This window comes from Clytia hemisphaerica, unplaced genomic scaffold, assembly GCF_902728285.1.
Source record: "Clytia hemisphaerica strain Z4C2 unplaced genomic scaffold, Clytia hemisphaerica genome assembly, whole genome shotgun sequence".
Classification (NCBI taxonomy): Eukaryota; Metazoa; Cnidaria; class Hydrozoa; order Leptothecata; family Clytiidae; genus Clytia; species Clytia hemisphaerica.
This window is the reverse complement of record NW_027103917.1, coordinates 379,783-398,966: the sequence shown is the minus strand read 5'-3', so window position 1 is coordinate 398,966 and position 19,184 is coordinate 379,783. Positions and strand designations below refer to the sequence as shown.

Below are 19,184 nucleotides of genomic sequence, written 5' to 3'. Positions count from 1 at the left end.
ACATCCTTAAAATTATCAACATTAGGGTACCACTTTTAAAAAACTCCGATCAAAGATTTTACTTGAACGAAATCGAGAAACTGTCCAGGGTATATAAAGGTCAGTGGGTAGTAATTTATTCCATTTTCCTCATGACCCTTATTGAATTATCTTATGGAAATGTCAGATGAACAAAAAAAATTGTATGAAAAATTTCCACGTTTGATATTACTTTTTCCTGTGAATATTGCTTCCATCTTTCATAAAATGAAGCACCTAAAAGCAACGCATCACAGGTATAAAACGTACCTTTTCTTTGTATTCATGATATGCAATAAATAGTGAGGTTAAGTAAATCGGTAAAATCACGACGACGAACGAAAATTCAACAGGCTAGTGAGTTTCAACCAATCAAATTTCGTATTTTCACTAGCCTTATACATTTTTCGTCCGTCGTCGTGATTATCCTTGTATGCTTAACCTCAGTAATATTGCAATGTCTTCAACGGACCCAACAGCTAATTGGTTGAAAGTGACGTATTGACTGATTATACGTCACTAACAACCAATCAGCTGTTGGGTTCGTGATGTAATGTCAGAAGACATTGCAATGTTGCATATCATGAATTACTTCTCGTGAGCATACCACTGGTAGCCTATTCAGACAGAGCTCCTCCACTATTGGTCGAAAGAAAAATGAAGCCTTCACATTAGCCCGATCTGAATTAAAGGTTAAAAAAGTCGATCAGCTTTTATTCAATACACCTTTTCGACCGTAGTAGTGGGCATTTTTATCCGTTTTACCACCCTTAAACCGTCCCAGTTTTTTTCACCCCTAAAAACAATAGAGAAAAGTGTAAGAAAGGATTTGATCGAGTTTAGGGTGGTAAATTAAATAATAAAGTGGTAAGCGCCTGACTGTGCGACTACGATCGAAAAGGTGTATTTGCTTGTTACTTTTTATCTCCAAGCAAAAAAATAATTGAATGGTGGCGTTCCATATTTAGGACTGCCATAAATTGAATTGATCCCGTCTCACTTATTGCATGTTTTTCTAGATGGAGATTCAAACACAGCGCAAAAAAGTGCGCGCAGAGATCTCTCAACTCGAGAGAGCGTTGGCTGAATCAAGAAAGGATTTGGAATTGCTGAGAGTGGAGTATGAACACAATATGAAAGCCCACGAACAAATTGGACCAATGGCTAAAGAAATGAGACATCTCATCAATAGTTTACAGGTATTGAAGCTGTTATGCGAATTCGGACCCAGTCCTTCAGTTCGGTGTTCTATGATTCTGATAGCGCTCACAAAATGATATCATATCACGTCACTCAGTAAAATCAAAATTTGGTGCAAGTGACTCTGGGTAAGAGATGTCCGATGATGTTTGTTATTTTTACAATGTCAAAAATATTTTATTGTATTTTTGCCTCAATCCTTTTTTGTATTTACTCTCACAAAAAACGGATATGCTGCTCTTGAAAAAAACTCCTTAGTCTATTTTTCTTTGACTTCCAAGAGTTCCTGCTTAACGTTTTACCTAGTATCGAACTTGAGTGCAACTGGTTTGGTTTAAAGCCGTGACTGCACGGATCTCTAAAGTATTTTAGAGCGTTCTGGCGTGTAGGGAACCTTTCAGGACATAATTACCGAATGATTGATTAATTTTTTTTTGAATATTAAGCCACAGATGACGTCTTATATGTGCTAGATGAAACGCTTGAAATTGCTGACTCGTGAAATTTAATTCAAATGAAATTTTTGAAATCAGATTTCATTTTTGAATACCCTGTAAATCTATTTGTGGCAAAAATTAGCTTGATTAGTTTGATTGCCGTTGTTTTTTCTTTTTAGAACCACAACCAACAACTGAAAGGAGAAGTATCACGGTACAAAAAGAAGTTGACCGATGTTGAAAAGAAACTAGGAGACGTATGTAGCACACTAAAATAAATGTTAATTTTCGCCTTCCGGGGCGTTATTCAAATAATGACCTTATTCTTGTCAACTTTTAATGCCTTATCAAGGACACAGATTTAGGTTACTCGTAGTATTTTGCAACATTTTTGCATGACACTTAAAAACATTAGCGAGATTATGTATCTGGAATTCTCTATGGCTACGGCTAAAGCGGCGAGGGAAATGGCGAGTAAGGCAAGTAATGGCGGGTGAAAGCAAGCTCGATATTTGACGTACGGCATTATGTCGACTTTGCTTATACGGTGTTTTGGTGTTTTTCCCGTACAGAGCAAAGTAGACAACGACATGTCGCCTTTGGTGACGACCCGCATGGGCAGCCCCGCAACCGTAGCCGTAGAATATCTCCGATACATAATCTCGCTATTTTCAGCCACAGTGCATAGTGGTCAGCTTCTGATTAATCTCATCCAAACTCTATTTCATCAATCTCAAATTGTTTTGATAGTGGAAATATACAAATGGGACCTGAATAATACACTTGCTAAAGAATCATGTGCTATATTAACAGATTGATAAAACAAAATCGCCTGACAAGGAGCGCGACATCAGCGATTACATCGATCTCATCGACGCTCCCAACGCACCCACGTCCGCTTCTTCATCACGGCGGTCGGAGTCGAGTCATTCGAGCGATGAAGGGGACTACGATGACGTCAAAATGTTAAGGACCAAACTGAAGTTAGTACATATGGTTTATATTATACCTTTTCATTTTAAGTTTGTTATTTTTGACGAGGACTAAATTTGACAAATTTAAACAACATCATAGCTTCAGCCAGGTTTCTAGCTCCCCCCAACAAAGTAAGGTCCCCCCAACAATTTAGCTCCCCCCAAAAAATTGCCTTGTGCTAGGTCCCCTAACACTTCAGGTCCCAAGATAAACAAAAACAAAAACATTGTTCTCCCGCCCCCGTAGAGAGAAGTCAAAAAAATATATATGCGAGTACAGTACAAATGAAAACTAAATTTTACTTGTTTTAATATTTATGTTTACAAGTCTTTTGCTTTTTATATTTGATTTAATAGTAAGATAAGATATCTTTTGAATTAAGCTGAACAGCCCCCAGAGTCTCAGTCAGATCATCTAGGCTCCCCCCAACATTCTAGGTCCCCCCAAATATTTTGGTAATTTTAGCCCCCAGGCTCTTTAAAGGCCAAAATATTTCTTAGCCCCCCCCCCCAAATAAGGGGGGGGGCTGAACCTATGAACATTCGACAAAGAATTTCTTTTGTTCTAAAATTTTTTGTTTCCAAGTTTTCTATTGATTAGCGAATTCAAAATGAGTTAGTTTTTTTCTATTTGTGAGACTGTTTGTTGAGTAACCATTAACCGTTACCCCCTCTTAAGAATCTTGGTACCTGCTGTAGAACTGGTTGATCTTAGTTGAACAAATTAGTGTCACCAGGAGAACCAACCTTCGAACAATGGCGTCTTGTAACCTTAACAACAAAATCGTGATATCTTTTCCACCTTCTTTTTGTAGAGTGGCACGCGAGAAGAGGAAAGAAATGAAGTTACTTTTGGATATGTATAAAGGTGTCTCCAAAGAAACTAGAGATAAAGTGGAAGTATGCTGTATTTTTGAAATTCATTCTTTTGAGGGTTAGAATTGGAGCTTCTTTGTGACGCCCCTATTTCACAGAGATGTTCATTTAACTATATATATACATCCAATTTCAGTCGGTAAATGAGTACCGCTAAGAACTTCTGCAATTAGTGGGTCAATCATGGATCTTCTGCAACCAGGTTGCGCTTTGTTGGCCTCACCGCAAGTAGAAGTAAGACTTTCTACAAAAATCCTATCCCCGGGCCATATAATTAGCCAATGTAGCTTCTTAGTCACGGAAACGGCTAATTAATTGGTTGATTTATTATTAGCTTTTGAAGAACGAGAAGACATTGAAGGACGAGGTTGAGATCATGAAATGTAAACTGGCCGTCGTCACTGAAGATGTGGTTGCACAAAGCAAGAAATTCTCGGATGAAGATCACCTAAAGGAATGCAAGAAATTAGAAGCCAAAAATGATGAACTGAAAAAGACTATCAACAACATGAAACAGGTTGGATTTAAAGATATTTTTTATTATTTAGGGGCTGCTCATATGGAGGTGGGCCGGCCCAGTTTTAGCCGGGTTGGCCCACTTAGGTGAGATCGAATTTCCTTGTGTTCAAATTGGGAGTTGAGTCAGCCCGGTTGAATGGGATTAAGCTAGCCCGCCTCTCTATGAACAGCCTCTTAAAATAAAGGCGTGCCTCTATGCTGACAAAGCTGAGTAAACTAAAGCTCGTGCACGGGGCTGAAAAGGGAGAAAAATGTTTTTTTTCTATATTGTTTAAAAATGATGTGTGTAAGTAAATGGTGGGAAATGCGATAAATGATGTCTTGTTATGGTTTGAGTTTTTTAGTTGTTCATAACAATTGGCGGTGCTAGAAAAATGTTAAGGAAAGTAAAGTGTGAATGCTAAGTAAGGACCATTTTGAACTCCAAAATCCTGTCAGTTTGAGTACGATGGACGTCAAATTTTGCCCCTTTTTTTCTTCAATGATGGGCTAGGAATTTACCCCTCGGAGTAAGTAAGGCTGATTGGAAGATTTTCAATTGTGATTTCTCTCATTTTTTTTGTCACATTTTTCCTTACAGGAAGGTGACGCGCTACTTGGTGAGATGGAATTCACCGGGCAAGCTTTTGAAGAGATGCAGGACCAAAATATTCAACTGATGCAACAACTACGTGAAAAAGATGATGCCAACCTCAAACTCATGTCCGAGGTATGTTGGCTTTCTGTACTTAAAAGTGATGTTCTGCTTTCTGTAATTAAACTACACACATGTGTGTATATACACTTAAGCTATTCTATGAGAATAATCAATAGAGTGCTATAATTCTATCTATGGCAGCAACCTGAGAGAAAAGAAATTTTTTGATGATTTGGCGAGTCTCCAATATTGAACTAAAGCCCAAATGAGGTCAGAAATTATTCTCCTGGATACAAAATGAAACCACTTGTTTTTTACTCCAAGATGTAAAATTCAACCTAATTTTCTCCCACTTTCATAGTCCAACTTCTTCGGGGCTTTATATCATGGTTCAATACACCTTTTTGACCGTAGTCGCCAATAGCCGCGCGGGCATTTTTTGTCCGCTTTAACATTATCCCACTAAAACCGTCCCAGTCCTTTTTTCGCACCTATAGACAATAGAAAAATGTGTCAAAAAAGGATTGGGTCGAGTTTAGGGGGAATGATAAAATAATTAAGTGGCACGCGTCTGACTGCTACGGTGGAAAAGGTGATTGAGAAGACAGTTTGACGACATAATCTTTGGAAAACTTTTAAATCATAGCGTATCAAGTCAACACAAATCCAGAAGTTATTACGTGAAGAAAAAGAAGTTCTGTTAGAGAAAATTTCTGCTCTCACCTCTCGACAATCGTCCATCGATGATCTAGTTAAAAGGTAGTTACAGTATTAAAATTTCTTCCGTCTCAGTGAAGTATATAGAGAGGATTTTCCGATTTTCCGAATAATTTTACAAAATTCTCCAAAATTTCAAAAAATTGTGCTAATTTAACTGTGTACAATCCAATTTCTGTCGCAGATGTAAAATCTTGTTTCGACCTCTGGTAGTATCATATACTCTGGTTCGGGTCTGAGAATTAGGTAAAAAGTGTTTTTGAAAAAGCAATTGTATTATTTGATCAAATTATTAATTAAACTGATTGCTGAATATTTTAAGATTCTTTAGTCTGTATATTAAACACGCAGCTCACGTTATTCATGACGTAATGTTTTATATGGAAGCACCCAAAAAAGACCGGATTTTGCCACTAATAAAACTAGTTGCAAACACAGCGTCTATTTTGGGTGCTTCCCCATCAGGCCCGGCGGAACAACTGTAAAAGCGGGGAGGCTGAAGGCTCAAAATGAGATAAAATTCGCTAGGAATTTGAGAAATAAATCTCATTTACCCAAAAGTAGAGAGGCTCACCCCGATTCCGCCGGGCTTGCTCATAAGACATTTCGTCATGAATATCATAAATGGAGGAAAGTCCATACTGATTAGTCTGCTAACACTCAAGATCTAGAATGATCTTTTTATCATCTCTCCACCATCAGATATGAGGAACGAGAGAAATCACTTCAGAGCACGCTGACCGTTTTGGAGAAGGAGAATCTGTTACGCCAACAGGCTGGTGAATGTCACAAGAGGAAAGCCGTTGAAATCGGTACTCAATGTCAAGAGATGGCATTCCGAAATGAGACATTGTCCAAACAGTGCGATGAGGTAATTTCTCTTGAAGTGAAGCCGACCTTTGTTTTAGAATATTTAGAGGGTGTAATGACTCAAGTATGTTTTGATCGACCTATTTTACTCAAAAGTAAAGGCTATTATGTTCATGTGTGAACCACCGGGGGGGGGCACCCATATGGGCTGACCCACGCACATCATGTGCCGCCCTCAAGGGTAGGTTTTTCGAGACCCTCGGAATGCACTGTAAAGGTGTGTTTCGGGAGTGTTGAATTACAAGTTTGACATTAAAGATCTGATGTATCTTTTAATTTTGACTCTCGCCCATTTTGATTTGTTTTGCACATTGTGTCAACACCTCTGGCTCATTTTCAGGTGGCTTCAGCAAAATAAGATATGAAATCAAACTACACTGTAAGGGTCAAAACGTTTTGAAAGCCATTTTTTTGGCGGTGTATGCCGTCGTTTAGAAATCGAGTGCCCCTCCCCGGTGAACCATGACAACGCTTTTTAGAATAATCATCTAAAGGTAAAAAAGTTAAGGCAAAAGTTCGAGAGAATCAAATCATAGAACAAAAATCAAAATAATAAATAATCATATGCATGTTTTTCGAGAGATTTCCACTGATATTTATAAAGTCTTCTTCAATGAATGAAATAATGGACTTTGAATTTTAGCTTACGAAATCAACACAAGATCGCGGTAATCGTTTGGAAGAAGAAATCTTCAAGTTCAATCGAATTCAAGAAGAAAACATAGGTTTGAAAAAGAAACTGGACAAAGCCAAACGAATGGAATACCTCGGTGCCTCTGATGAGATCCTTGTGGAAGAAGTTAAAATGTACAAGGTATGGTTCAATTTTCGTGGCAACCCAGCTCCAGCTAGCACACAACGTCTATCTAGCGTCCAGAGAACGTTAGATGAACGTCGAAACAACGTCTTATGTCCGATGGGAATCTCTATAGATATAGTACAAATTTCGTGGTAACCCAGGTCCAGCTCTAGCACACAATGTCATAGCCTGTCATAGCAACATCTATCTAACGTCCAGAGAACGTTAGATGAACGTTGAAACAACGCTATGTGCCCGCTTTTCTAGGGCAGCAAGTACATTTTGTAAGCTCAGTGCTGGTTTAGTTTGTGACCGTGTCTAACTCCGAGGACAAAAGTAACCATGGCAATCACTCAGAATCTATTTACCTCTTCTATAATGATTTTTGGTCAATTATGTCCCTTATCTGCCAAATTTATTTTTCATCGATCATTTGGCAAATTAAATTCCCACCCCACTTATTGTCTGAATCACAGACCTCTACGAAATACCAGGCACTGTATATGAGTGGATGTTAGTGGATGCTAACAGCTTAGCTTTTTCCCGGACAAAAGGTTTGTAGACTTTAAGAAAAATCCCTTCCCTTCAATGTTTGTTTTAGTATAAGTTGTGGTGATGCCGTGAGGTGATTCCAGCAAGATTGTTACAACATTGAAGGGTAGGGGGACGGGAATTATGGCCGATTTAAAGGATTTCTTTTTCAATTTTGAAAAGTCTGCAACCTTTTGTCTGGGATTGCACATTCCAAGCACGGAAAATATGAAACTGATATTTTTTTGTATTCTCTTTTTTTAGTCGAAACTGATGTGTCCGATTTGCAACACCCGTCCGAAAGATGCTATTCTCACCAAATGTTTTCACGTTTTCTGTATCGATTGCTTGAAAACGAGATACGATACTCGACAAAGAAAATGTCCCAAGTGTAACGCTACCTTTGGGAACAACGATTTCCATAAAATGTACATGTGAGGGGACCTGTAGAAAGGGTCTTATATGGCTGATATAGATATGGCTTTAAATAGGCATTGTTCACACTTAAGTATCAAAGAACACAAAATTATCACATTCTTCTATATTCAATGCTCATTACAGTACTTATTTCGCCAAACTAAAACCACATTTTATTTGTAGAGCATTTTCACGCGTTTTTAGTATTATACTATAGATTTTTTTATTTGTGTCTTTTGTGAGGATTCACTCCCTTCGATGGCAATTGTAAGGGTCAATCGGGGAAAATTGACTATGCATAGCATAGCGGGTGCCACTGGGCTATATAACCAAATCTTCAAAAACACCAACATAGTTATGTTTTTATCGCTTTTATTAGCAATGCTAAACAAATTGGCCATTTTTCGATCTACCAATAATGTCCCATTCCTGCCAATCATCTATTTTATTTACCATTCCACGCGAAACATCAACTATTGCAAAATGATCGAATCTGAAATTGCCATGGAAATATGCAATAGCTGTCAACTTTATTTTTCATTTTTAAAATCATTTAATTTTGTAAATATTACTCTGTTTTTCTATGGAAAGAACATCTTCTAAATTTAAGCCACTTATTTCACACCCCCTTCTCACAGACCCGATAGCATTTTTTTTAGCCATTCGGGGTATAGTAGGGGGAAATTTGTTCGTTTTTTTGAGGTCGCTCGACTTTTTTAGTCAAAGCACTTGTTCTATATTTTTGGAAAGCTAAGGGGTAGGGGAATCAAAATAACTTGGGTGCCAATTTTTTTTTCGGACACTTTAGTGTAATTTTCGGACAAATACGACAGTGTTTTTCAGCCAGAAACAGCTGTTTTGTCCAGTTTTTGCGCTTTCGGAAGCTCAATATCTCGAGTTAGGTACTGAAATCACCTATACTCGCAATATATCACTAAAGTCTGTCTCGAAATAATTTGCAGCTGGAGAAAAAAATGGCTGTAACTTTTGAAAGAATTCGAATCAAGTTGCGGTTTTGTGCTCGTTAAAAAGATATTCGTGAGTGGAATATCTTTTTAACAAGCACAAAATCGCAACTTGATTCGAATTCTATCAAAAGTTACAGCCATTTCTTTCTCCAGCTGCAAATTATTTCGGGACAGACTTTAATCTTAATTTTTTGAGAGCTTTCCAAAAATATACAACAGGTCTCCGTTTTCTCAAGCTAAAATTTTCATTAATTTTTCACCCTATGATTTATGAGACCGTCGTATTTGTCCGAAAATCACACAAATTGGCACCCAAGTTATTTTGATTCCCCTACCCCTTAGCTTTCCAAAAATGTATAACAAGTGCTTTGACTAAAAAATCGAGCGATTTTACAAATTTCCCCCTACTAGTAAAAATAACGGACCAAAACTCGGGATTGATATTCTCATATTTTTTAAAGGCTGGGGATTTGAATTCCATTGTTTTCGAGCCAGAAAATTCAGTGGGGATAGAAAATATAGCACAATATTTTGAAGAGAGGATTTGATTATTTCAGTGAGGACAAAAAATGGAGTATAAAGTCCACTGAGCCATTTAGGCCAATTTTTCCAGTGGTAGGGGGTCAGGGGGTCGTTCTCACAGGGGATGTTAGTTCCACTGACCTTTATATAACCCTGGACCAAGCAATATCTGCCATCTTTGATTGGAGTTTTTTTGGAATTGGTACCCGAGGAGAAGCCATTGCAGTGTTAAAAATTAACGTCTATAACGCTGCTACATCATCAATAGAATTTGAGGAAAAGTAGACCTAGCACTCTCGATGCATTTACACCGCTATCGAGTAGTGCCGCCATTAGGGTACCAATTTTCAAAAAACTCCGATCAAAGATTTTGCTTGGCTGGGATTGAGAAGCTTGGTCCAGGGTATATAAAGGTCAGTGGTTAGTTCCCATATCCATGTGGTTTTCACACAAACGCTAGATTGAAGGTAAGACCCATAGCCAGCTTTTGAAAAATAGATATCACTTTAAAACAAATAAAGAGTACTTTTTTTTATAAGGAACTCCAATTTTTGGGCTAGGGCTGGGATTGCTAAGAATTCTAGCTCATTTTCAAAATCTAGCATGTAATAGACCTTTTCATAAATTACGTCACGAACATCACTTGCCTCGTTTTGAAATTATTACCGTGGTGATTAACTATCAGCAGATTTTATTAAAACTACTTTCGATTCATAAAAAATCATTTAATGTCTCAAGGGACATAATTACCATAGGAATATGGTAGTTTGAATACGAGGCAAGTGATGTTTGTGACGTAATTTATGAAAAGGTCCTATACATACCTAAAGCAAATTTTTGGCACTTTTGTGGAACCTTTTAGTATTGCTGGGGAATAATTAGGCATTCTTAGGTTCAGTCGCCAAACTCCATGATGGTGGTATTCTTACCATATTCTTAATTTTTTGGCCAATTTCATCATAAACCTCCAAGTGAAATACATCAATATATGTGTTCAGACTGTTGATTCTTTTGGATCAAACCTCTCAGGTTTTTCTTAATCAAATCTGATAAAAGAGTTCAATTCGCTTTGGATCTTTTAGTATTTCTTATATTTCTAAACGTTAGGAAATCGTAAAAAAAATATCAAAAAGCAAAATAATTTTTTTGATTTTTCTACTGGTAAAAATTCTATCTGATCTGTTTTTTCATCTACTTTTGATGGTATCCAAAAATAAAATTATTCAATAGGCGTCCATTTTCTGATACAAAGTGTTTGCTTATTCTTTTTCATTCATCCATAGTTTCCATAGTAAGATCTCGTGTCTTTTGTGTTATTTTCCCAAGGGAACGAAGCACTCCAGTTGTCTATAAAACGCCGACATATTATGAAACGACACCAACCGAATTTACACAGAACGTTCACAAAACGTTCATAAAACGTTCACATGGAAGTTGTTAGTTATGACGTTTTGTACACCCCTGTCTCACATCCCCGGTGGGACTTTTTTCCTCAGTGGGGATAAAAATTCCTATTGAAATTCCAATGGGGATAGAAATTCTATTGTTCCAAGGTTAAAAAATCGGTGGGGTTGGTTTTGGAGTGCAATTTTTAAACATTGAATTTCCAGTGGGGATGAAATCAAAGTCAATTTCCCAGTGGGGCTGAAATTTCAGGGTATTTCCCCATCGGGGACGAGATTTTTTTCCAGTGGGGCTGGGGTCTCAGCGGGTCTGTGACACATGGGTGTTTTTGTAATATCTAGGTAAAATATAACGAGCGAACTTCCAATTCCAAAATTCTCATTCTTTTTCATTTTTTAATTTTGTTTCTTCCATTTCAAGTTCTTCAAGTAGCATTCGTGCATTGCGATTATTGGGTGCTGCACTCTTGTAATAATGTCTTGCTTTTTCGACATCTCTATCAACACCTAGCCCTTGGTAATACATATTGCCCAAGTTAACCTATAATGAAATGTAAAGAAACTGTTCTTATTTTTTGGCTTTTGTAAACTTATACATGTTTTTATAAGAACAAACTATACAAGAACATAAGGCTTCGATGGCCAAAATATTAAGAACAAGTTAAGAACATTTTAAGGCTTTGCTGACTTTAAAACACCGAATTTCTTAAAAAAATGGACAACAAATAATCAAAAATAGAAAAACTAAGAATATGTTAAGAACATTCTTAGGCTTAAAACTAAACAATTATTTTACTCTAGTAGAAAGAAAAATGGGTTGGAGACACGAGGGGGGGTATTCGATTTTCGACATTTTAGTGCGTACGTACTATGTAGACGGCTCCCATGTTGCATTGCACCAACGCGAAAAAAAACTTCTCGTGTCTCCAAGCCTTTAGAAAGAAAAAAATGTTACAAAAACAAAGATCGTATCTTACCTGAGCCAAAACAAATCCCTCTTCTGCAGCTTTATGAAAACATTTGACAGCTTTTTTCATATCCATTTCAACTCCCTTACCGGCGAAATAATGTGTTCCTATGTTAAAAATGCCTGGAGTGTAACCTGAAATCAATGAAATAAATCAAACTATCATTGGGTGTAGTTTATTAGTGAAGTGAGCGTAAGCTCTAATTTCAGCCCACCCTAAAAAACTATGAAAGAACGAAGAAAAGGTTTGGAAAATGAGGTTTTAGGTTTAGTCACTGGGGTATGAGCGCCCTTAAGAGGATCTTCGTCCCTAGATCGCGACTCTTGAGTCCAACCCTGATCCTAACTGGTAATGACCCAATACTCCTTCAGAAATAACGACAAAGAACGAGAAAAATGACAATCAAGCAAAAATGGCCCTCCCAAACCCCGACCTTGTTTGTGAGTACTACACCCCTACGTATTTAGCATTCTTTGTACTTTACACTATGTTTAACCACTAACGGTTTAAAGAACGATAAATTACGCATGCGTATTATCCTGTTGTATACCGAAAAAAAAATTTTAGGATTCAAATTGGGGTTCAATTACAAAAGCAATCGATTCAAAACGAGGCAAAATACAAATGGGTTCAGATTTTCTTAATCACCCTGTTTGTTCACAAAGTAATTTATGAAAAGGCATACACGTTTTTTTTTTAAGAAACTAGTTTTACCAAGCAGCCTCAATGTTTCTTAAGAAATCGGCCTTTTGAGCCTTAAATGTTTCTTACATGTTTCTAAACTTTTTGACATAATCAGCCTATTATCATGCTAAGAAAAAAAACATTTCCCTTGATTGGAAGGTTCTTAAAAAAACTGAATTGTTATTTTCTCATTCTCAGCCTCAGCTAGATGTTTCTTAGTTTTTAGGCATTCTGAGCCTCATGTTTCTTAAAAGTGTGTTTCTTAAAAAAACATGTATTCCCAGCTATTAACTTTTCAACTTTATCCACAAGTGGCTATAAAACCATCATTAATGGCCTTTAAGAGACGTAGAGTTTCGAATACGTACCAAGGTCAGCAGCTTTCTTATGATAAATGAATGCATGGTCGAAATTTTGTTCGACTCCCTTGCCATGATTATAACAGTGTGCTACTGACATACATGCTTGTGCATCATCTAAATAGAGTGGTAAAATAACGAGTTTTAATACTTTTAAGACTTGTTAGAAAACGTATCGATTCGGAAAATGAGAGCTCGTGTCAAAATGTACCAATAAATCTAAGCCTCAAGAACATAGGAGTCCCACCGCAGCCCAGTTACTACAATCATGGTCGAAATCTATTGAGAATTAAGCTTATTTCCTCGATTTTCGAAATTTGGAGTTCGGGCGAGAAAGTCCATTTTGAGCCATCTTTTAAATTGAATCGGATATTTCAATTTGGCTTGGGTTTATAGACCTCCAGGCTATATTTTAAGTCTTGTTCGACAATTTTTGAATTGCAATGTTAAAAATTAACGTCTAACGCCGCTACATCATCAAAAGAATTTGAGGAAAAGTAGACGTAGCGCTCTCGATGCATTTACACCGCTATCGAGTAGTGCCGCCATTAGGGTACCAATTTTCAAAAAACTCCGATCAAAGATTTTGCTTGGCTGGGATTGAGAAGCTTGGTCCAGGGTATATAAAGGTCAGTGGGGAAATACAGAGTATCTCTATCTATTGTTTTATATAACTTCACAGAAAAAACACACACGTGTACAATATTTCGACGTTTGTCTTTGTCAAGTTATTGACAATTGTTTTATATAAGATATCTAAGTATGATCCCGCTACTGTATTTCAGTCCTACCGACTGGAATCATAGATTTTAAATTTTTTAGCTTAAAACTTACCTTTCTCAGCTCCTTTCATGAAATATTGAAGAGCTTTCTGTTCGTCTTTTGTCACACCTTCTCCGTTCAAATACATTTTGCCTGAAAATTAAAAATCACATTTTGTCTTCCAAATTGTATTAGATAAAAAACCTAAGATTATTTGGATAATTGATATCATGTAGCTAATAAATGTTGCTGGATATCAAAAAATTAACCTTGCCAGATACTGATTTTGCCGAGACTTTGACAAATTTGCTTACTTTTTGACAATTGCGATCTGGCTGAACTTTCCAGAAGATGACAATAATAAATCTGGGACTTCCTTGCCTTGTAAGCTCTGGGTGGAGTTGGTGCACTGTACTACTTTAAAGGCTAGTGATTTAGGCTATTCTATGCGGAATGACGAATTTTAAGTAATTTCCTGATGCTGAGTAGTACTTTTAAAACAGCGATTCATCCTTTTGTATATAAGAACTATTTATAAGCACTATGCCTACGTGTCTGAAGGATGATTTTTACAAGTTCTGTTTTTCCGTCGTTCATAATTCATAATGCTAACTACGAAAAAAAGAACATGAGTACATGGATTTCTGGTTTTCTTTCGTAGTTAGCATAATTCAACGTCCAGGGACTTTCCCTTTTTTGAAAAATTTTGAATCAAATTCAACTGTGAATGAGTTTCATGTTTAACTGTTAGTTAAGTGGGGAATTTTCATTCGACTTAAAAACTTCTAGATTATTCTATTTCTATTGAAGTGTAGAATATGATTTTATGTTTCACTGTTAAAGGGAAATTTTTATTTACTGTACTAGTTATGGTTTTGAGGGTGATTTGGATCATTTTGAAATATTTTCATTGAACCGAGGTTTCATGACCAGCTTCATATTCAAATTTTAGCAATAACAAGAAGCACATATTTAATATGGCATCAATAAACTCTGAATCAAAGAGTACGGACAGTTCGAAACATAAAAAATCAAAGGTAAATTTAATTGCTTTTTATGTTTATCATGCTTATGATTCACAAGTTTTTCGTGAAATTTCAGAAATTTTGTAAAAATTTGTTCAGATTTTGGAAGCAGTGGAATGTAGGAAACCTTGGAAAGTCTTTTTTTTAACTTAATCTCTACCAAACCTTTTTAAACAGATAAAAATGACAACTGGAAAAATATTTCAGGCTGACACATATGCTTATGTTATGTTTAGGAATTCTGCAAATGTGAGCCTTCATATGCTTATAAGCGTTATGCTTATAAAAAGAAAAACATGTATCAATACTGACAGTTTCACGTGTTATGCAAAAAATCCTCAGTTGAAAATCTATATATATTTTTATGTTTATCTGTATAAAATTATTTTACTATCAGTTAAAGAACAAATCAATAAAATTTGAGCCTCGGATTTCAGAAATCGCTAAAATCTGTCTCAAAATAATTTGCAGCTGAGACAAAAATGACTGTAACTTTTGATAGAATTTGAATCAAGTTGCGATGTTGTGCTCGTTGAAAAGATATTTGTGAGTTTGTGATATCTTTTAGATCATCATCACTGTGAAAAAATTTTTCAAAAATATTCATTTAATCAAAAGATATAAAATCTTTTTCACAGTGATGATGATCTGAGATTGAAGAATCACTCCTGTGAAAATGGTAATTATACCACATTTCTACAATGAGTAGATTTTTTTCTTCTTCATTTTTCATTTTTATTATTTTTTTTTTTTTCAATTTCTTTTTTTTTTGTTTGATAATATTCCACTCACAAATATCTTTTCAACGAGCACAAAATCGCAACTTGATTCAAATTGTATCTTAAGTAAAGAAACTAAGCGTATATTAAGAACACCGTAAGAACATAATTTGAAAAAATTAAGAACAGCCCAGTCGGAATCAAATTTGACTGGTTCCTATAAAAAAAATGTGCACTGTTGCTGGGAGTACCCCACAGCTATTTCACATATGTTTTTTTAATAAAAATACACTTTATAAGAATGCCCATGATGAAAATGGCCAAGAAATTAAGAATATGCTAAGAATATCATCATCATAGAATTTTGCTACTCAAGCTAAGAATGGCATATTCAGAGTGTTTTCAATTATAAATTGCCGATTACCCCCAAGTAAGGCGGTGTAGGTAACACGAACAAATAGTACAAAAGCTATAGATTCCCAACCTCTCGCAAAAGGACCACCAGATCATACCACCAGGAGGAAAGAACCCAAATTAAGCTAACAAAATGAGCAATAATGATTAATAAATGGAAAAAAAACTAACTACAGAGGATAATTACTAACAAAAATAATAATAAAAAAAAAAAAAAAGCTAGGAGAGCAGTTAGAGTAAAAGACTAGAATAGCGGTCCCCCAAAACGGTAGCCTAGTTAACTAAGCCCGTATTCACAAGGCTAGGACACACGGCTTATGGCAATATAGCGTTTTTCGGCGCTTTAAAGATTTTTTATATTTACGGATTTTAAGTTTGCCTTGGAATACTGGCTTAGGGAAAGGGCGCGTTCATAATATGAACGCAGGATTCGGTGAGCTTCTGATTGGTCAGAGTGGGTCACGTGGTAAAAAATCGGGAGTTTTCGTGAGCGATAGAAGTTTATAATTATTTTATCAGAAAACGAGTAGAAGAGGTTGGGACATGGTTGGGACTCATTGAATGCAAGATCTTTCTTCGATTTATATTATGATGGATATTTGGAATAATGTATCAGAAAAAGTTTTCAAGACCTGATCCCGACCTGATAGTGCTCCTCTTGTTTTGGGGAAGAATTGAACTGATGAAGAAAAAAGAATGCTATTCGTCGTAAAGACAGCAAAAGTTGCTTGTTTCCAGAATGGCAAATAATAAAGTAAAAATTTGTGATTGAACATTGACTAATCGTATGTGGCAATATATAAGAGAGAGTACTTGTACAGATCCTATGCTGTAGTTCTGTATTCTGATTGGATTGCATGACATGATATTGTATCATACTGTAATGGATAGATGATAGACAGTTCTTGGTTTTTGACTGGTTGTGGTTTCTTGTTGTTTTGTGAATTTGAGACTTTATGCTCGATTTTACAGACAATGACATCTTTCGTTTTCGAAGAACATAAAACTGTCGGTGCTTATTTTCAGTGACAGCTATACGAATTCAAGACTCAAGAAAATGTTTTTTTTGGGGGGATTGATTACATACATTGTTTTGTATACGGTAATTTAGCCTGCTAGTCTAAAGTAATTTTTATTTACAGTATTTTGTTGAAGGTTATTTTTAAGATGAGCTTTGTAAAAATCATACAAAATACTTTTATGTCAAATCACAATATTATCACTCAAGGAACGAATTTGTCTCTTGTTGACTTTTCCATAAAACATAACTTTTTGAAAAAAATGAACAAATTTTTCCTTCACTCTCCATCGGCATTACAATAGAATTTCATTTTATATTTTACAAAAGGAGCGCATAAACTGTAAGACGGAGAGTTTGTTTATCTAATCTTACAATAAGAGCCAATCAGAAGATAGAAAAAAAGACAAAATAAAAAAATTCTAAATAATGTTTTGATATTATGTTCTGTGTGTGGTGTGATTTCATATTTTTGATATGAAACGAATTAAGTCAACGACGAATAATTATGCAAATTATTTGAGTTTACGTTATCCCTCGCCGCGAAATTTGAATTGTCGTTGATGTCAGTTGATAAGCTACCGAGTTTACTGTCCCTAAGCTAGTTATTCAGTCACAACTTAACCATCAGATTTATCCAAGTGACTGAATCAAACTAGCTTAGATTTCTAGGCTACCAAAACGGCTGGTATCACAGATGAATTTTATCGTTATGCTCAATATATCATGATTTTGGACAATGCTTAGACGATGTTATCGTCCGTTTAAAGGTCAGTAAACGCGGGAAAAAGTTCGGGCGTCAGGGCGGTTTACAGGAAAAAAATGGCGGTAGAGTTTTGGAACAAAACGTACGATACTAATTTGTTACACCTCAATATAAAAATCCTTGCCTGACCGACCTCTGAGACAGGTCGGCGGGTTTTCGAGATTTTTCGTTTGCGCCAAATTGGTATCGTCTACACTGTAAACATCTCCGCCACTGCTTACTCCACCCGAATTCATCACGCCTCTCCTAAACTATTCCCTTTTTTAGTGATCTTGTGTAGACGATAGGATCGTCTAGACAATGCTAAACTCGCCGTAAAGAAGTATTCTATTATGTACTAAATAATAGCTATGCTATTTTGTACTAAATGTTAAATCTAGTTTGAATTAATCTTAATTTTTACTTATTAGTACTGACTTTGCTTATATATAATAAAGAGCACACCACCATTACACTGAGAAAGTAGGCCATACATTCGCATAGACAGGAGTATAATTTTTCTCGAAGAAGTAAATAAGAGTTACAAAAGCTACTTTCCCAATAAAATCGAATTTGAGCCATTTTTCTCACTAAGATGTGGATTGAAATTCGAAAATTCTGCTTTTAAATTGTTTTCAGACAGCTTATCAAGGACGAAGACGTATGTTTGGACAATTTAGATGTCCTCAATGTTTGAGAACGTGGGCTAGTGGAAATACATGGGCTAATACCACCCAACAGTGTAAAAGTTGTCTAATTGAAGTTCTTCCATACCGTCAAGAAACATTAAAAAGAACAACAGTTCTAACAGGACCTGGTAAAGAGCACCCTCAACACTTGTGCGGGATGTGTAAAAAATTAGGCCGATATTGCCGTGACTGGGAAGAGTACGAAGATTTAACGGACTATTTTGAAGATCTAAATATCAGGTAATATATCACACTTTGAGTTTAGATATTTATCTAAATATAATATGTTTATTATCCTAAGGGAAGAAATTTTAGGGGGATAGAAAATTTCACTGTGTGCCATCTCAGGCCTTAAAACAGGTTCTTTCTTATTCATTAGCGTTTTTTGGCCAAATTCATCAGTCATATGCAAAAATCAAATTACCACAAGATTTAATTTTTCAAGCCATCCGCCAAATTAAATTTCTTCTCTTTAAGGGCTCTGACCATAGTCCAAAAATTGATTTTGGTATTTGAACATAAAATTTATATTTCAGGTCCCTTAACACTTTTAACAAAGAATTGCCTTTATAAATTGCTTTTTAATCGAATCTCTTAAGAGTAATTAAGAATTTAATTGCAAAAATGACGTTATGAACTTTAAAAAGATGTTAATAATATGTTGCATCACCCTCTTTTACAAAAAGTGCTTAGTTTTAATGGGTAATTAACTCTTTTGTTTCAAAATTTCTTTACACTCTCCGCAAAGAATTGAACTATTTCAAATTTTGCGGAAAATCTTTCTAAAAAGATGTGTCAAAAGTTATGACTATTTTTTTAAGCAAAATCCAGATGAAAAATTTATGAAAAACCACTATTTTGAAGATTTCGAGACAAAGACGCATTTACAAAAATTTTCCGCAAAAAATTTTAT

At 35.8% G+C, this 19,184-nt stretch overlaps 2 protein-coding genes across 2 annotated transcripts in view; one reads left to right on the top strand and one right to left on the bottom strand.

The window, feature by feature from the left end:
* Positions 1-8,604, top strand: part of LOC136809313 (E3 ubiquitin-protein ligase Bre1-like) — a 32,277-nt gene extending 23,673 nt beyond the window's left edge. Inside the window, exons 12-21 of the mRNA XM_067065831.1 lie at positions 1,038-1,217; positions 1,835-1,912; positions 2,469-2,638; positions 3,445-3,529; positions 3,840-4,022; positions 4,605-4,733; positions 5,308-5,420; positions 6,081-6,249; positions 6,892-7,062; positions 7,843-8,604. Of these exons, the coding sequence (XP_066921932.1) occupies positions 1,038-1,217; positions 1,835-1,912; positions 2,469-2,638; positions 3,445-3,529; positions 3,840-4,022; positions 4,605-4,733; positions 5,308-5,420; positions 6,081-6,249; positions 6,892-7,062; positions 7,843-8,016 (1,452 nt within the window). The 3' untranslated portion in view covers positions 8,017-8,604. The remainder of the gene's footprint in view (positions 1-1,037; positions 1,218-1,834; positions 1,913-2,468; positions 2,639-3,444; positions 3,530-3,839; positions 4,023-4,604; positions 4,734-5,307; positions 5,421-6,080; positions 6,250-6,891; positions 7,063-7,842) is intronic.
* Positions 8,605-10,548: 1,944 nt separating this feature from the next.
* LOC136809308 (putative beta-lactamase HcpC) overlaps positions 10,549-19,184 on the bottom strand; it is a 60,972-nt gene continuing 52,336 nt past the window's right edge. The window contains exons 8-11 of the mRNA XM_067065827.1: positions 13,734-13,814; positions 12,909-13,016; positions 11,866-11,990; positions 10,549-11,429 (exon numbers count right to left, since the gene is read on the bottom strand). Of these exons, the coding sequence (XP_066921928.1) occupies positions 11,268-11,429; positions 11,866-11,990; positions 12,909-13,016; positions 13,734-13,814 (476 nt within the window). The 3' untranslated portion in view covers positions 10,549-11,267. The remainder of the gene's footprint in view (positions 11,430-11,865; positions 11,991-12,908; positions 13,017-13,733; positions 13,815-19,184) is intronic.